This window comes from Astyanax mexicanus, chromosome 14 (genome assembly GCF_023375975.1).
Source record: "Astyanax mexicanus isolate ESR-SI-001 chromosome 14, AstMex3_surface, whole genome shotgun sequence".
Classification (NCBI taxonomy): Eukaryota; Metazoa; Chordata; class Actinopteri; order Characiformes; family Acestrorhamphidae; genus Astyanax; species Astyanax mexicanus.
The window spans coordinates 42,505,968-42,522,503 of NC_064421.1; the positions used below are offsets into that span (position 1 = coordinate 42,505,968).

The 16,536-nt window shown below is 39.7% G+C and overlaps 1 protein-coding gene across 1 annotated transcript in view; it reads right to left on the reverse strand.

Annotated features, from left to right (window-relative positions):
* Nucleotides 1-16,536, reverse strand: part of hhat (hedgehog acyltransferase) — a 97,062-nt gene that overhangs the window by 16,953 nt on the left and 63,573 nt on the right. The window contains exons 10-11 of the mRNA XM_015606155.3: nucleotides 5,435-5,636; nucleotides 3,877-4,021 (exon numbers count right to left, since the gene is read on the reverse strand). Of these exons, the coding sequence (XP_015461641.3) occupies nucleotides 3,877-4,021; nucleotides 5,435-5,636 (347 nt within the window). The remainder of the gene's footprint in view (nucleotides 1-3,876; nucleotides 4,022-5,434; nucleotides 5,637-16,536) is intronic.

Genomic DNA, 16,536 nt, shown 5'->3' on the forward strand with positions numbered 1-16,536 from the left:
ATAATAATATACTGTACAACTATAAAAAATACAGTTTATAGTCACCTATATTAACATAACTTTTAACAGTAAAGAAAAAAAATGGATCATAGAAACCTGTGTCACTTGTTCTTAAAAAAAATGTTTTATGGTTTGGTCTGAACAAATACTGCCTGAAAGGTCCAAATTATTATGTGGAATAATGATTCTTTAAAAAGTATTTACTTCTTTACATCAAATAATTAAAAGTAACTACGTAACTTTTACTCAAAGTAAATTTTAAATTGAGTACTTTTTTACTTTTACTCAAGTAGACTTTTAGATGGGTACTTTTACTTTTACTCGAGTAGAATTTTAGCAAAGTAAAGGTACTTTTACTTAATTACAAATTTTCAGTACAGTAATTTTACCACCTCTGATTAATTACCCAGCAATGCTTAGCAAACCTTACTGAAGATCAGTGATTACCTGTTCAGGATAAAAATAGCCAGCACGCCAGTTTTAACGGCTGCAGCACACTGCATGCTGTTTATTTCTGTACCTGGCAACCTAGGCTGGAGGGAAGGTTCAGAGGCTACAACCCACACAGATTTCTGTGATAGACTGCACAGTTCAAATAAAAAAATAATCAAATCTGGCAGTAGGTCTTTATATTACAACTTTATACTGCAATTTACATCGACTTCCACTGAAGGTTAAGAATGTTTCCTTCTCCTGTTAAGCTTGTTATTTTGGAGATCTGAGGTTTGTGGTCTCTGGAACTGGGAGATAATTAAGAAAGCATGAAGTAGTCAATAAAAATAAGTATTAGTCAGTTAATTAATACTGATTATAGACGCAGCACCAGTAATAGAGAGTGTTTTTGCACACAAATGACAGAGAGAGATTTAGAGTAAAAGACAGAAAGAGAGAGAGAGAGAGAGAGAGACCAGATGTTTTGGCAAACAATTATATGAGCGGATGTGCTGAGTGTGCTAATGCCACCCAGCCACCCATGTTCAACAAGATCATCTCACACACACACACACACACACACACACACACATTACACACACCTTACATTTAAATGCAGAGCAACTTACAAAAGTGCTTTGTTGTTTATTTCAAAATATCTATAGCTAGTTAATAGAAATAGGATCAAGAGATATGCAGAGCTTTTATAATAATCATTATTTTTTTTAAAGAATAATTAAGGAATTACAGCTATGGAAAAAATAAGAGACCACCTAAAATTCTGAGTTTAATTTACCAAATTAAAAATCTCTGAAATATAATTAAGAGAAAGAGCGATAATCACAAGCCGCGTGTGTGTGTGTGTGTGTGCACGCATTTGTACATTTGCATCAGCAGTGGGCGGATCCATTAGGAAAGCTGTGCCAAAATATTTGAAGATGTAGTGTATAAAACCAGTCTAAGAACCGTTTAAGCATTTTCAGTTTTAGCAGCTACATTACCATCACAGACTACCCTCACACACTCAGACAGGCCATACCTGTCAAGTTTTGGATTTCAAAATATTTTTTATTTGATTGTTTTTATATGTATATTTATATTTGATATTTTATCCTTTTGTAACTTTGTGTATATACCTGCTGCTGGATATCTAGAATTTCCCCTCGGGGATCAAGAAAGGAAGGAAGAAAGAAAGAAAGAAAGAAAGAAAGAAAGAAAGAAAGAAAGAAAGGAAGGACAGAAAGAAAAGAAAGAAAGAAAGAAAGGAAGAAAAAAAGAAAAAAAAGAAAGAAAGGAAGGAAGGAAGGAAGGAATGAAGGAGGAAAGGAAGGAAGAAGGGAAGGATGGAAGGAAGGAAGGAAGAAAGGAAGGAAGGAAGAAAGAAAGGAAGGAAGAAGGGAAGGATGGAAGGAAGGAAGGAAGAAAGGAAGGAAGGAAGAAAGAAAGGAAGGAAGAAGGGAAGGATGGAAGGAAGAAAGAAAGAAAGAAAGGAAGGAAGGAAGGAAGAAGGGAAGGAAGGAATAAAGGAAAGAAGGAAGGAAGAAGGGAAGGAAGAAAGAAAGAAAGAAAGAAAGAAAAGAAGGAAGAAAGAAAGAAAGAAAGAAAGAAAGGAAGGAAGAAGGGAAGGAAGGAATGAAGGAAGGAAAGAAAGGAAGAAAGAAAGATAGAAAGGAAGAAAAAGAAAGAAAGAAAGGAAGAAAAAAAGAAAGAAAGGAAGGAAGGAAGGAAGGAAGGAAGGAGGAAAGGAAGGAAGAAGGGAAGGATGGAAGGAAGGAAGGAAGGAAGAAAGAAAGAAAGAAAGAAAGGAAGGAAGAAGGGAAGGATGGAAGGAAGGAAGAAAGAAAGAAAGAAAGGAAGGAAGGAAGGAAGAAGGGAAGGAAGGAATAAAGGAAGGAAGGAAGGAAGAAGGGAAGGAAGAAAGAAAGAAAGAAAGAAAGAAAAGAAGGAAGAAAGAAAGAAAGAAAGAAAGAAAGGAAGGAAGAAGGGAAGGAAGGAATGAAGGAAGGAAGAAGGGAAGGAAGAAAGAAAGAAAGAAAGAAAGAAAAGAAGGAAGAAAGAAAGAAAGAAAGAAAGAAAAGAAGGAAGAAAGAAAGAAAGAAAGAAAGAAAGGAAGGAAGAAGGGAAGGAAGGAATGAAGGAAGGAAAGAAAGGAAGAAAGAAAGATAGAAAGGAAGAAAAAGAAAGAAAGAAAGGAAGAAAAAAAGAAAGAAAGGAAGGAAGGAAGGAAGGAAGGAGGAAAGGAAGGAAGAAGGGAAGGATGGAAGGAAGGAAGGAAGGAAGAAAGAAAGAAAGAAAGAAAGGAAGGAAGAAGGGAAGGATGGAAGGAAGGAAGAAAGAAAGAAAGAAAGGAAGGAAGGAAGGAAGAAGGGAAGGAAGGAATAAAGGAAGGAAGGAAGGAAGAAGGGAAGGAAGAAAGAAAGAAAGAAAGAAAGAAGGAAGAAAGAAAGAAAGAAAGGAAGGAAGGAAGAAGGGAAGGAAGGAATGAAGGAAGGAAAGAAAGGAAGAAAGAAAGATAGAAAGATAGAAAGGAAGAAAGAAAGAAAGAAAGGAAGGAAGACAGAAGGACAGAAAGAAAGAAAGGAAGAAAGAAACAAAGAAAGGAAGGAAGGAAGAAAGAAAGAAAGAAAGAAAGAAAGAAAGGAAGAAAGGAAGAAAGAAATTAATTATAGATAATTAATTAAAGTAATTAAGTATCTATCTATCTATCTATCTATCTATCTATCTATCTATCTATCTATCTATCTATCTATCTATCTATCTATCTATCTATCTATCTATCTATCTATCTATCTATCTATCTATCTATCTATCTATCTATCTATCTATCTATCTATCTATCTATCTATCTATCTATCTATCTATCTATCTATCTATAGGGAAGTTTTCCGCTGCCCGCTTTCAGCCATCCCACCAGCCCAGCCGAGGTTCTGTATCATAGTATCATGATATAGTATGTAGTAATTACATTATTATATAAATTAATATATTAGATATATTAATATACAGTATTTTTATTGTAATTTTTTTATTTTGTTGTGATCAGTGGTATTCTCTGCTGTCAAAAGAAGTATGTATGATATTATGCATATGTACATGATATGTATGAGTATGTATCATCATAGTATAGTGTTTCTTGGCAGGAATGCCCTCTCTCTCCGCGCATTTATCCATCTCTCTGATTTTTGCTCCAGGTACGTCCCCGCTGTCGGCACTAACCTGCGAGAACTGCTACTCGCAGAAGTTTTTTTTAATTATAATATATTGGAAAATACTAATACGGGAGGACGGTGGGAAAGAGGAGTAAAATACAGTAGTTTCCTGCCCAAAACAGGAGACTGGACAGGTATGAGACACGCCCACCTGAAACACTACTTTCTATTACCAAAAAAAGGTCTGTGTGTGTGTGTGTTTGTGTGTGTGTGTGTGTGTGTGTGTTTGACTGACCTTGAGCAAACACTCTCTTCCAATAGACTCGACCAACGTGGATCCCACCCAGAAACACCAGATTGGACAGGATGAGCATGGCTGTGGAAAAGGCGGAGATAAACGCCAGGCCACGCCTCTGCATCCGTGGAGACAGAATACACACCTGTACAGAGAGAGAGAGAGAGAGAGAGAGAGAGAGAGAGAATAATGATGGAGGAGTCTATGCATAGTCTCTTTATCACACACACACACACACACATACACACACACACACACACACTACTACTACTACTGCTCTGTCAACCTATAACAACAAATCGAGAGAGAGAGAGACAGATATAGAGAGAGAGAAGGAAAAGTGAGATAAAAAAAGAAAAAATGACTCAGCAGGAAAGAGAAAAAAGAGGCAGTGGGAGAGAGAAAGAGAGAGAGAGAGGGAAAAGCGAGACAGAAAGAGTCAGCGGGAAAGAGAGAAAAAGAGAGGCAGTGGGAGAGGGAGAGAGAGAGGGAGAGGGAAACACGAGAAAGAGAAAGAATCAGTGGCAAAGAGAGAAAAAAAGAAAGGCAGTGGGAGAGAGAGTGAGAAGGAAAAGTGAGATAAAGAGAGAAAGAAAGATTCAGCGGGAATAAGAAAAAAGAGGCAGTGGGGAGAGAGAGAGAGAGAGAGAGAGAGAGAGGGAAACGCGAGAAAGAGAGAAAGAGTCAGAGGGAAAGAGAGAAAAAGAGGCAGTGGGAGAGAAATAGAGAGAGAGAGAGAGAGAGAGAGAGAGAGGAAAAAGTGAAAAAGAGTCAGCGGCAAAGAGAGAAAAAAGAGGCAGCTGGGGAGAGAGAAAGAGAGTGAAGGAAAAGTGAGATAAACAGAGAAAGAAAGACTCAGCGGGAGGAGAAAAAAGAGGCAGTTGGAGAGAGAGAGAAAGAGAGAGAGAGAGAGAGAATAGAGAGAGAAAGAAGAAAAAGTGAGATAAAGGGAGAAAGAAAGCCAGCGGGAAAGAAAGAAAAGAGAGAGAGAAAGAAGAAAAATGGAGATAAAGTGGGAAAGAAAGAGTCTGGAAGAGAGAAAAAAAGAGAGACATTGGGAGATAGAGAGAGAGAGATAAAACAATAGAGAGAGATAGAGAGAGAGAGAAGTGAGAAAAAAAGTGAGAAAGAAGAGAAGGAATAAAGCAAGGAATAAAGGGTTAATTGTGTGTGTGTGTGTGTGTGTGTGTGTGTGTGTGTGTGTGTGTGTCTGAGCATCACTAATGTTGACTAAGCTTTTTTGTTGCAGTGACTTCAGAGCTCAGCCAGGTGTGTGTGCGCTGATAACTACTGATTTATTACACACCCATCAACACACACACACACACACACACACACACACACAGATAACACACCTCTCAACATGCCCCTCAACATACACACGCAAAAACACACACACACAAATGCATGCACGCACACACAAAAACAGGCAAACACACACACACACACACAGATAACATTTCTGTGTGGACTGTATGAGAAAGTGATTTGGAGTGGGTTGGTGAGTTAAAGTGCAGAAGGTGTGTGTGTGTGTGAGTGTGTGTGTTGGTGGACTCACGATGGTGTGACGAAGAGGAGGGGAGGAGAGGAAGAGTGCGACAGCGTTTTCCACCACCACCCCAGCCCAGTTCAGCAGGGCCCACCACTGCAGGTAGTCATGGCAACCGTGCCAGAAACACACAAAGCTGAACGCCAGCGCCATGGAGACGAGCTTCTGGAAAGGTCCACGATGAGAACCGCCCAGCGGTATGTACAGGTACCTAAAAACACACACACACACACATACTTTAAAATCAAGGCAAATGTGATCCAAGATAAGACAACTGATGAACCAGTGACGGGATCACTGTACCAGATACCATAATTCTTCTGCTGTTTTGGCAGCACAATTGGGACCTACAGAATATTACGGATAATATATGGACTTTAGATCATTAATGCAATTTCTCAGTGCATTCTCAGGGTTCTCAGTCTGTGCATGCGTGAAAACAGTGAAAAACTAGTAGTGTTTCGTACAGTATCCTCGAGATGGAGACAAACGCGTAGATGTCGTTCTTCTCCCACATCACTCTAAAGGGTGATGTCGATCAGAACGAGGCATCTGTGAGCTGATGTATCGGAACAGAGTCGCTGCGCTTTCCTCCAAGCGCGCAATGGTTCTACAAGGCAATGTTGTATCATCAGCAGTTCAAAAAGAGATGGTGTCTGACTTCACGTGTATCGGAAGAGGCATGTGCTAGTCTTCCCCCCTTCTGGTGTTGGGGCATCACTAGTGATGGGCGGAGTCCTAATAAATGAGAACTTAGCACTAGGCTTCATGTGCACAGCAACAAAAAAACATGAAGATGAAGATGACAGTTTTGCTGTATTTGGTTTTAAATAGCAAGTTTTGAAAATCACAGAACATTTCGCTGTGATTTAAGTGGGCCATGAGTTGCAAAATGTTGGGAAGCCCTGGCCCAGTCCAACACCCTGAAAAGGAGTCACTGTTCGGTATGTATAATTTGGTCTTTTCACTTATTTAGCCGAAAACTAAAAATGCTATTTTGCCATTTTCAGCGGCATGTATTTGCGGCATGCCTATTGATTATATAAGTTTATGTAAACACATTGACGGGATTAACGTTAACATAAACCTGAGGAGACAAAATAGTATATGTGTGTGTGTGTGTGTTTAAAAGCTGGCCTTGACGGGACTCTGTCCTGACAGAACATTGAGCAATTATGTGAAACACAAGCGAAATGATAGGCCTTGATTTGTTCTCACGCCGGACGCAGCTCATAGATTTCCTGTCAGCTTGAGACATGAGCGCCGCTGAAATCCGACTCCTCATACAGCCCCCCAAACACACACAAACAAACACACACACACACACTCACACAAACACGAATCATTGCAGTAATATCTGAGTGCTCTCAAGTGTTAGTTCATTACAGAGACGCCGATATGATATGAAAGGCTTCAGCGCTGAACCCACTGATTCAATCTCGGTCATGTCCGTTTGGTTTGGAGACCTCCAGTTCAATTATAGATAGATATCTGTGGTTAAAGTGGACATGAAACACTTCAAGTATTTAGTATAATTCACAAGATGTAGTTTCACTCTAACAAATTTTATAAGCTTAACAGTTGTCAGTGAAACTGAATTAAAATAATAAGCTAAAGCTAATCTAAAAGTCATTTTTTTAAGTAAGCGCAGCGCCATCTTGTCCCAGTGCAGAAAGTGACGCCAGGAGGTTGGTTCCTGAATGCCTCACTAACATAAACTATTAGTCTACAGTAACTTAGTTCCTCAATAGATAATAAAAGCCAAAAAAAAAATCTAAGCTGAAGTCCGAGGCTTTTTTCCTCTGTTTTTATTCTTTCTCTGAACAGCTGGGATGTACAGATCATCCGACTGAAGGTAACGTTACTATAAAAGCAGCAGCTGTGAGCCGCAAGGAACGAGCCAAACAACGCGCCCACCCAGCAGAGCAGCGAGAGGTAACTTTACCCAAAGTCTAGATAAGCTGACAGGTAAAAGATAACATAGCTTACCATAGCTAGCCAATGGTAGCTAACTAGCTAACGCTAACTAGATGAAGCTAAGCACCCAGTAAGCTTTCTAACTTCCATACTGAACGGTTTATCAACCAAACAGCGCCTTGGTGTTTCAATATCCACTTAAATCATGTACGTTTCATTCAGTCTTAATGAACTCTGGACTTTACATGTTAAATAGATAAATATATATAAACAAGCTAGTTAACAGGATGGCAGTACCTGCTGTTGACGTGCTGCAAGGTTTCCTCCAAAACGTCTCGCTCTCAGAAAAGCATCTGAAACGTTTTGCTTGGGTTTACACAGGAAAGATCTCTGAGTAAATGCTCCACGTTAGCCTAGTTCAGCTTCGCCTTCATCCATAATCTCCAAAACAATAAGCTCTTTTACGCTAGCTATGTACCTGGGCTCTTCAACCAACCAACCAACCAACCAACCTTGTGACGTCACCAGAGCTGCACGGGCAACATGGCGGCGCACTAGCCCAAACATAACAAACATAAATATCTTATAATTTAGTGTGTAAACATTTGATATAAAAAAAATCCCCCCCAAATAAATCCCATTATATTTAATCCCTTAAAAAAACTTGTACAAACTGAAATGTTTCATGTTCCCTTTAAACTAAGTGAAGAACAAAGGGGTGTGACCATGATGACCAGCCATGTCCAACTCCAGCTCAACAGAGCAGGCTGGAGCTCCATCTGATACCTTTGGGATGAGTTGTAGTGGTTAACTTCCTAATCATCCAACATCCAACATTAACACCTAACCATTATTCATTATTTTGTGGCTGAATGCAAACAAATTCTCACAGCAGTGTTCCAAAAACTAGTAAAGGGACTGCAAGTGTTTTTTTTTTTTTTTTTTTTAAGTTTGTAGACCCTTTAGGATTTTCGGTACCAGTTTAAAATAAGACTACCTTTATAAAGGGTTTATAAATGGTTAATTACAATTTGTTTATTAATGGTTAGTAATTATGTTGTAAATGTCTTAAAATCATTAATAATCAGTTATAACACATACGTAGAAAGGGCAACAATATAGATGGCTGTGTGATATAGTTCACTATTTGGCAAACAACAGGTCATTGTGGCCCTTATTACATATGTGTTATAACTGATTATTAATGATTTTTAAGAAAAATTATGAAAAATGGCTTGAAAACTATTTTTATATGTTTTAACTAGTTTTATTTGAAAAAATAGCAAAAAAACGCACAGACTGGTTTCTCTCACACATTGATTCAATAAGAAACAGAAATAAGAATAAAAAAATAAAAAAAAAACTTTTCTAGGTCTTATATAGTGCAAACAATAAGTGCAAACCACAACCAGTCACATTAAGACTATGGTTTGTTTTTTTTTTCTCCTAAATCTCTTGTAATTTAACTATGCAGAACCATAACCAGTCATATTAAGACTATGCTTGAAGTGCAAACAGAGACAGAACGTGTTTTTAATACAGTACAGAGCTAAGGGATTAGTACAACTGCCTATGAAACAGTCACATGTAGGATTTACTTACAGTATTTATATATGGTTTGTGTCTTGTTGGTCACTCTGTTACCGTTTATTGTTTCCACTGGAGCCAAAATGCAGCCAGACTTACAACTTAAAAGTAGCAGAAGCATCTTCTATACAAATACCCGAATTTTGCTCTTCTGCTGAGAGCTGCTCTCACTGCTCAGCCATCATACTCGCTATCGCTACTGTGTTGCCAGATCCCTCTTAAAAATTCCACACTTAACTGTTTTTTCCCCCGCGAGACACGAGATCTCGTCACACCCCTGTGTGTTCCTGTAGTTTTGAGCATTAAAGCTGTATGGACAGCACTGCATAACGTACCAAATTCACATTTGCATTTTGAGCATCGCAGACTTTGCGAAGTTTTTCAGAGTACGATGGAATGCGTAACGTCCGCCGCTGCATAACGTGATGAATGTGTGTATGACTATCTGTAAGATGAATGATGTGTGTGTGTGTGTGTGTGTGTGTGTGTGTGTGAGAGATCATGTATGTGTGTGTGTGTGTGTGTGTGTGTGTGTGTGTGAGAGATCATGTATGTGTGTGTGTGTGTGTGTGTGTGTGTGTTTGTCTGTGCGTAAGATGGATGTCTGTCATTAAATTGCCTGCCTCCCTCCTACAGAGGCCATCAGAGGAACATTACGCATCTAAACACTGATCTCTCTCTCTCTTTCTCGCTCCCTCTCTCTTTTTCTCTCTCGCTTTCTCTCTCTACACCTCCCTCAATCTCTCTTACTCTTCTTCAGTGTCTCTTGGTCTGTGTCACCCTTTTCCTCTGCAGGATTCTTCATTTCAGGGCTGAGAGAACACAGATCTGTTCTAATGAGGCCTGCGGGATTGTGTGGGATCCCACCACCCTGCGAGTGTGTGTGTGTGTGTGTGCGTGCATGTGTGTGTGTTTATGTCAACATAGTGCTTCTAAATATTGTGTTGCTGTCTTGCAAAAATCGTCTTTAAAAAAAAAAAAAACGTCTTTAAGCATATAATTATTTAAATCAAATGTATTCATACATTACTTTTCTCAAATGATACAGAAATAACTGTATCAAACAAAAAAAAAATCTCAGGAAAGGTAAATTGATTAGCTCTGTAGTTTTGACTGTAAAATTCTAACTAAAAGGAAAAGCCAGAAGATGACATGAACACCCCCTAAAGCAGGGGTATTTAATTAGAATTCAGTAGGCCAAGGTCTGGACCGTCGCCATTTTTCACTTGTGTTATGACTCAGTATATACATACAAAGTATATATATATATATATACTGAAGAAGCCTAGTAGTTCTGTCAGTGTTTTATTAATGTCATCAACAACTGAAAGACAAAACAAATTACACATACTAATATATTTCAACAGCATGTATTGTTTTAAACAGGCCTGTCACAATAATTACATTATCAACCTATCATAAAATAAATGGAAACACCCTCAATAATTTAACATATCGAGTCTAATAATGTGAATCTTCATGTTAACTTTGTTTCAAAATGCTATATTTATTCTTTTTAATTTTATTTATATTCAATTTGCGCCTGCCTGTCATGATAAAAATTACATGAATGACATAAAGTTGCCAATGCTTTTTGTCCCCTGGGGGTTGCCTTAGTTTTGAGGCAGGGTTGTTTTGGGAGTAGAGAGAGAGGGTTTCTTTTTTCTTGCTGAGGAGTTCTGATCAGGTGGAGTAAAGTGGAATATTTTGCACTCTTGTCTCGGTTGTTTCTCTTTAATTCATTCAAGTAACACAGCTCGGTTACATCACTGTAACTGCCGCTTTAAATAAACACAGTCAGAATTAAATCCCTCTCAGTAGTTTATCGGTTTGGGTCCGGATTGGACAACGCCTGGATTTGAGGAATTGCATCCATCCACTCTGCCATTAACAACCCTGAGTGATCACATTAAAGCAGATGGGGACAACAGTACCAGCATCTCAGATTACCACAATTCCCTATCCTCATGGACCCAAAGTCATTTTGGAGCATTTCTATTGGCCCAATATATTGGTACACTTACACAATCTTAAGAAATATAGGCAGATTTAAATAGATAAACTAAAAAAGAAAGAGACTCCATTTCCATTCGTTACTCAGGTAGAAGTACACTGCTCAAAAAAATAAAGGGAACACTCAAATAACACAATATAACTCCAAGTAAATCAAACTTCTGTGAAATTAAACTGTCCACTTAGGAAGCAACACTGATTGACAATCAATTTCACCTGCTGTTGTGCAAATGGAATAGACAACAGGTGGAAATTATTGGCAATTAGCAAGACACACTCAATAAAGGAGTGGTTCTGCAGGTGGGGACCACAGACCACTTCTCAGAACCTATGCTGTCTTGCTGATGTTTTGGTCAGTTTTGAATGTTGGTGGTTCTTTCACACTCGTGGTAGCATGAGACGGACTCTACAACCCACACAAGTGGCTCAGGTAGTGCAGCTCATCCAGGATGGCACATCAATGCGAGCCGTGGCAAGAAGGTTTGCTGTGTCTGTCAGCGTAGTGTCCAGAGGCTGGAGGCGCTACCAGGAGACAGGCCAGTACACCAGGAGACGTGGAGGAGGCCGTAGGAGGGCAACAACCCAGCAGCAGGACCGCTACCTCCGCCTTTGTGCAAGAAGGAACAGGAGGAGCACTGCCAGAGCCCTGCAAAATGACCTCCAGCAGGCCACAAATGTGCATGTGTCTGCACAAACGGTTAGAAACCGACTCCATGAGGATGGTATGAGGGCCCGACGTCCACAGATGGGGGTTGTGCTCACAGCCCAACACCGTGCAGGACACTCGGCATTTGCCAGAGAACACCAGGATTGGCAAATTCGCCACTGGCGCCTTGTGCTCTTCACAGATGAAAGCAGGTTCATACTGAGCACATGACAGACGTGACAGAGTCTGGAGACGCCGTGGAGAGCGGTCTGCTGCCTGCAACATCCTTCAGCATGACCGGTTTGGCAGTGGGTCAGTAATGGTGTGGGGTGGCATTTCTTTGGAGGGCCGCACAGTCCTCCATGTGCTCACCAGAGGTAGCCTGACTGCCATTAGGTACCGAGAAGAGATCCTCAGACCCCTTGTGAGACCATATGCTGGTGCGGTTGGCCCTGGGTTCCTCCTAATGCAGGACAATGCTAGACCTCATGTGGCTGGAGTGTGTCAGCAGTTCCTGCAAGATGAAGGCATTGAAGCTATGGACTGGCCCGCCCGTTCCCCAGACCTGAATCTGATTGAGCACATCTGGGACATCATGTCTCGCTCCATCCACCAACGTCACGTTGCACCACAGACTGTCCAGGAGTTGGCGGATGCTTTAGTCCAGGTCTGGGAGGAGATCCCTCAGGAGACCATCCGCCACCTCATCAGGAGCATGCCCAGGCGTTGTAGGGAGGTCATACAGGCACGTGGAGGCCACACACAATACTGAGCCTCATTTTGACTTGTTTTAAGGACATTACATTAAAGTTGGATCAGCCTGTAGTGTGTTTTTTCACTTTAATTTTGTGTGTGGCTCCAAATCCAGGCCTCCATTGGTTAATAAATTTTATTTCCATTGATGATTTTTGTGTGATTTTGTTGTCAGCACATTCAACTTTGTACAGAACAAAGTATTCAATGAGAATATTTCATTCATTCAGATCTAGGATGTGTTATTTGAGTGTTCCCTTTATTTTTTTGAGCAGTGTATATATGCTAGGGCTTAAAATACTTCTGAAGAAGTTAAAGTATCAACTCAAGCTTTTACTCAAGTGAAAAAATAAAAAGTACTGGTTTCAAAACTACTTAAAGTATAAAAGTAAAAGTAATGAAAAAAAAAAGAAATGCCATGACCTCCTATAGTGCACTAACCCCCCCCCTCCCAAAACACAGTTTTAAAAGCTATAATGACTTCTGTACATCCAATCACAATCAGATTCATTGTGTCTGTTTTTTTTTTTTTTTTTTTTTTTAAGATTATAAGCTGAAATGAAATCAGAAATCAGGCTGAAATTAAATAGGAGTAAGAAGGCTATTTTTAAAATATAAGAAGTAGAAAGTTCAAATAATTGTGTGAAAATATGGAGAAGAGTAGAAGTAAAAAGTCGTCTCAAAAATATTTACTCTAGTAAAGTATAGATAACAAACATTTCTACTTAAGGAAGGTAACAAAGTGTTTGTACTCAGCAAACTTCTGCTTCAATTCACTGTCTTCCTTTCCCTTTTCTGCTGCTTTTATTTGGACACACAATGCGGTGGACATATATTGAGCTGTTCTGATGCATTACATGGAGGCTTTAAGGATTTGTGCTGACCAGAATGCACTGTGGCAGCTGTTAGTTGGCCCAGGCTTGGGCTAAAAGACAGGGGCGTCCAAGTGACACGTTTTGCTTTGCCAGATCAAAGCAGATGCTTCCATTAGCTTCCCATGCCTCACCTCACTGTTCTCAGTCAATAAACTGGAAGCACAGCGGCCTTTAAATATTACTGTACTGAAGGTGTATTAAAGTGTCAACCACCAATTAAACTCTCACCCTAAATGTGGAAGCCCAGCCAAGACGTGTTTAGAGTCCAAGAACTGCTTCATCTGAAACGATGCTGCTATTCAGCTTATGCAATATCCTGGGAACAGTCCTATTCTCCTGCAAGTAAAGTGCGGGGTCAACTTTCCTAAAGTCTAACATCCCATATAGTCCTAAATATAGTCTAACATCCCAAATATTCCTAAATATAGTCTAACATCCCAAATAGTCCTAAATATAGTCTAACATCCCAAATATTCCTAAATATAGTCTAACATCCCAAATAGTCCTAAATATAGTCTAACATCCCAAATAGTCCTAAATATAGTCTAACATCCCAAATAGTCCTAAATATAGTCTAACATCCCAAATTGTCCTAAATATAGTCTACCATCCCAAATAGTCCTAAATATAGTCTAACATCCCAAAAAGATCCTAAATATAGTCTACCATCCCAAATAGTCCTAAATATAGTCTAACACAGTGTTTCTCAACCAGGGTGCCGCGGCACCCTGGGGTGCCGTCTGGCTTCATCGGGGGTGCCGTCAAAATATTGCGCCTCACGTGCATATTTCCTTTCCAGAGTCAGCTCGTGTCGGGGTGTGTCCCAATTCACAGGCAGCATACTCAGAAGGATGTGACCCACAGAGGCGGTGTATTACTGCGCAGCTGTGACGCAATCTGTCTTCGAATACAGGCTCTGAAGGATGCAGCCCCTAAATTGGGACACACTGTAAAGTTTTTGTCCCCCCACGCGATGCACGCGCTATTTTATTTCATATTCCGCCAGCAACACCCCTCGTTCTCACCTGAAGTACTGCGCCAGCACCACCCCCCCCTACCCCCCCCCCCCCGTCCGTAAACTGGGATGCCTTGACATCTCGCATATATTTAAAGGGTGCCGTGACAGAAAAAAGGTTGAGAAACGCTGGTCTAACATACCAAATAGTCCTAAATATAGTCTACCATCCCAAATAGTCCTAAATATAGTCTAACATCCCAAATAGTCCTAAATATAGTCTAACATCCCAAATAAATCCTAAATATAGTCTAACATCCCAAATAGTCCTAAATATAGTCTAACATCCCATATAGTCCTAAATATAGTCTAACATCCCAAATAGTCCTAAATATAGTCTAACATCCCATATAGTCCTAAATATAGTCTAACATCCCAAATAGTCCTAAATATAGTCTAACATCCCAAATTGTCCTAAATAATCAGCTCTAGAAACAATTAAGAGATCACTTCAGTTTCTAAATCAGTTTCTCTGATTTTGCTATTTATAGTTATATTTTTAAGTAAAATGAACATTGTTGTTTTATTCTATAAACTATAGTCAACATTGCTCCCAAATTCCAAATATAAATCTTGTCATTTAGAGCATTTATTTGCAGAAAATGAGAAATGGCTGAAATAAAAAAGATGCAGAGATCTCAAATAATGCAAAGAAAACAAGTTCATATTCACAAAGTTTTAAGAGTTTAGAAATCAGTATTTAGTGGAATAACCGTGATTTTTAATCACAGTTTTCATGCATCATGACATGTTCTCCTCCACCAGTCTTACACACTGCTTTTGGATAACTTTATGCCTTTACTCCTGGTGCACAAATTCAAGCAGCTTGGTTTGATGGCTTGTGATCACCCATTTTCCTTCAAATTTTATTCCGAAGATTTTTTAATTTGGTAAAATCCAATAAACTCATTTTATTTTTAAACTTTTTTTTTCCAGAGCTGTAGTCCAACAGTTTAAATAGTACCAAATAAAGTCTAACGTCCCAAATAGTCCTAAATATGTTTTTTTACAGCCCAAATATGCTTCCATGTGCTCCCAGTGGCTCAGTTCACGGTTCTCAGTCAATAAAGTGTCTGGATGCACACAGGCTTTAAAATATTACTGTACTGAAGGTGTATTAAAGTGTCAACCCCCAATTAAACTCTCACCCTAAATGTGGAAGCCCAGCCAAGACGTGTTTAGTGTCCAAGAACTGCTTCATCTGAAGCAATGCTGCTAGTTGATTCTGTAATATCTTGGGAACAGTTCCAGTCTCCTGCCAGTAAAGTGCAGGGTGAATTTTTTCTGAGATTTTAATGCCATCTTATGTTCACTCTTAACCCTTTCCTGATTAATTACTGTTAAACTCCTGGGTGAATGTGCATGTATGAAAGGGGCTTAAGGGTTCAGACCTCATTAATCGGGGGGGGTTTAAGAAGCCGCTCTGACAGCTGACTGGATTTTCCTTCTCACCAGCTCGACATGAGTGCTGGCTAATTCAGTCAGAACCAATCGTGCTGACTAATGGGTTTGCTGACTAGGTTATTGACCGGCTGTATTGATTTTGAGGTTATAGGGAATTAAGCTGATGATCAGGGTGGGAGGAGACAGAGGGGCGGAGCTGGAAGAACAGAGTTGGGGGATGAAGACAAAGAAAGAAGAAGAAGGGAGAAGAAGTTGTGTGTGTGAATGAAAGTGGTGTAAAGTCAGCATTAAGCTGAGGTATTGAGTGAGTGTTAGACGAGGGTTTAGGGGGATTAGTGCGAGCGGAGTGTGGATCAGCTCCCCGTCCCCCCGTCCCCCCCATCTACGACACCACCACAAAGCTCGCAGCACAAAGCTTTCACAAACGCAAGCCGTGAAGGAAGACCATCAACTGCGAGGTAGTGTTAAATCCTCCTGTGAGGGATGACGCTGGTTACTGTCTTTCTGGAACCTGGTGTAAAACTCATAAATCCAGCTTATTTTCAAGCGTCCAAATCACAGAAACTGAATTTTATTTGTTTGTTGTTTTAAATTAAAAATAAAACTGTGAGATCAACTGTGCAGATATTGTTCAAGCTGATGTAAGAGATGTACAATTCCGCCTATGCAATCAAGCTAAGCTGTGAGGGAAATTTCTGATTCTTAAATGCCTCTCAATTCGACCGAGGACGACTTTGGGAAACTAGAAAACTATAAAGATTCATGCTTTTCCTGGCTGTTCCTATGTTGCACACTTACAACCACAGTTTTACAAAATTCTAGATATAAAAACTGGGCTAGTTTTAAATGCTAACATTTCAATTTTGGTAGTAGACCACCATCCTAAATAGCTCTAAATGTG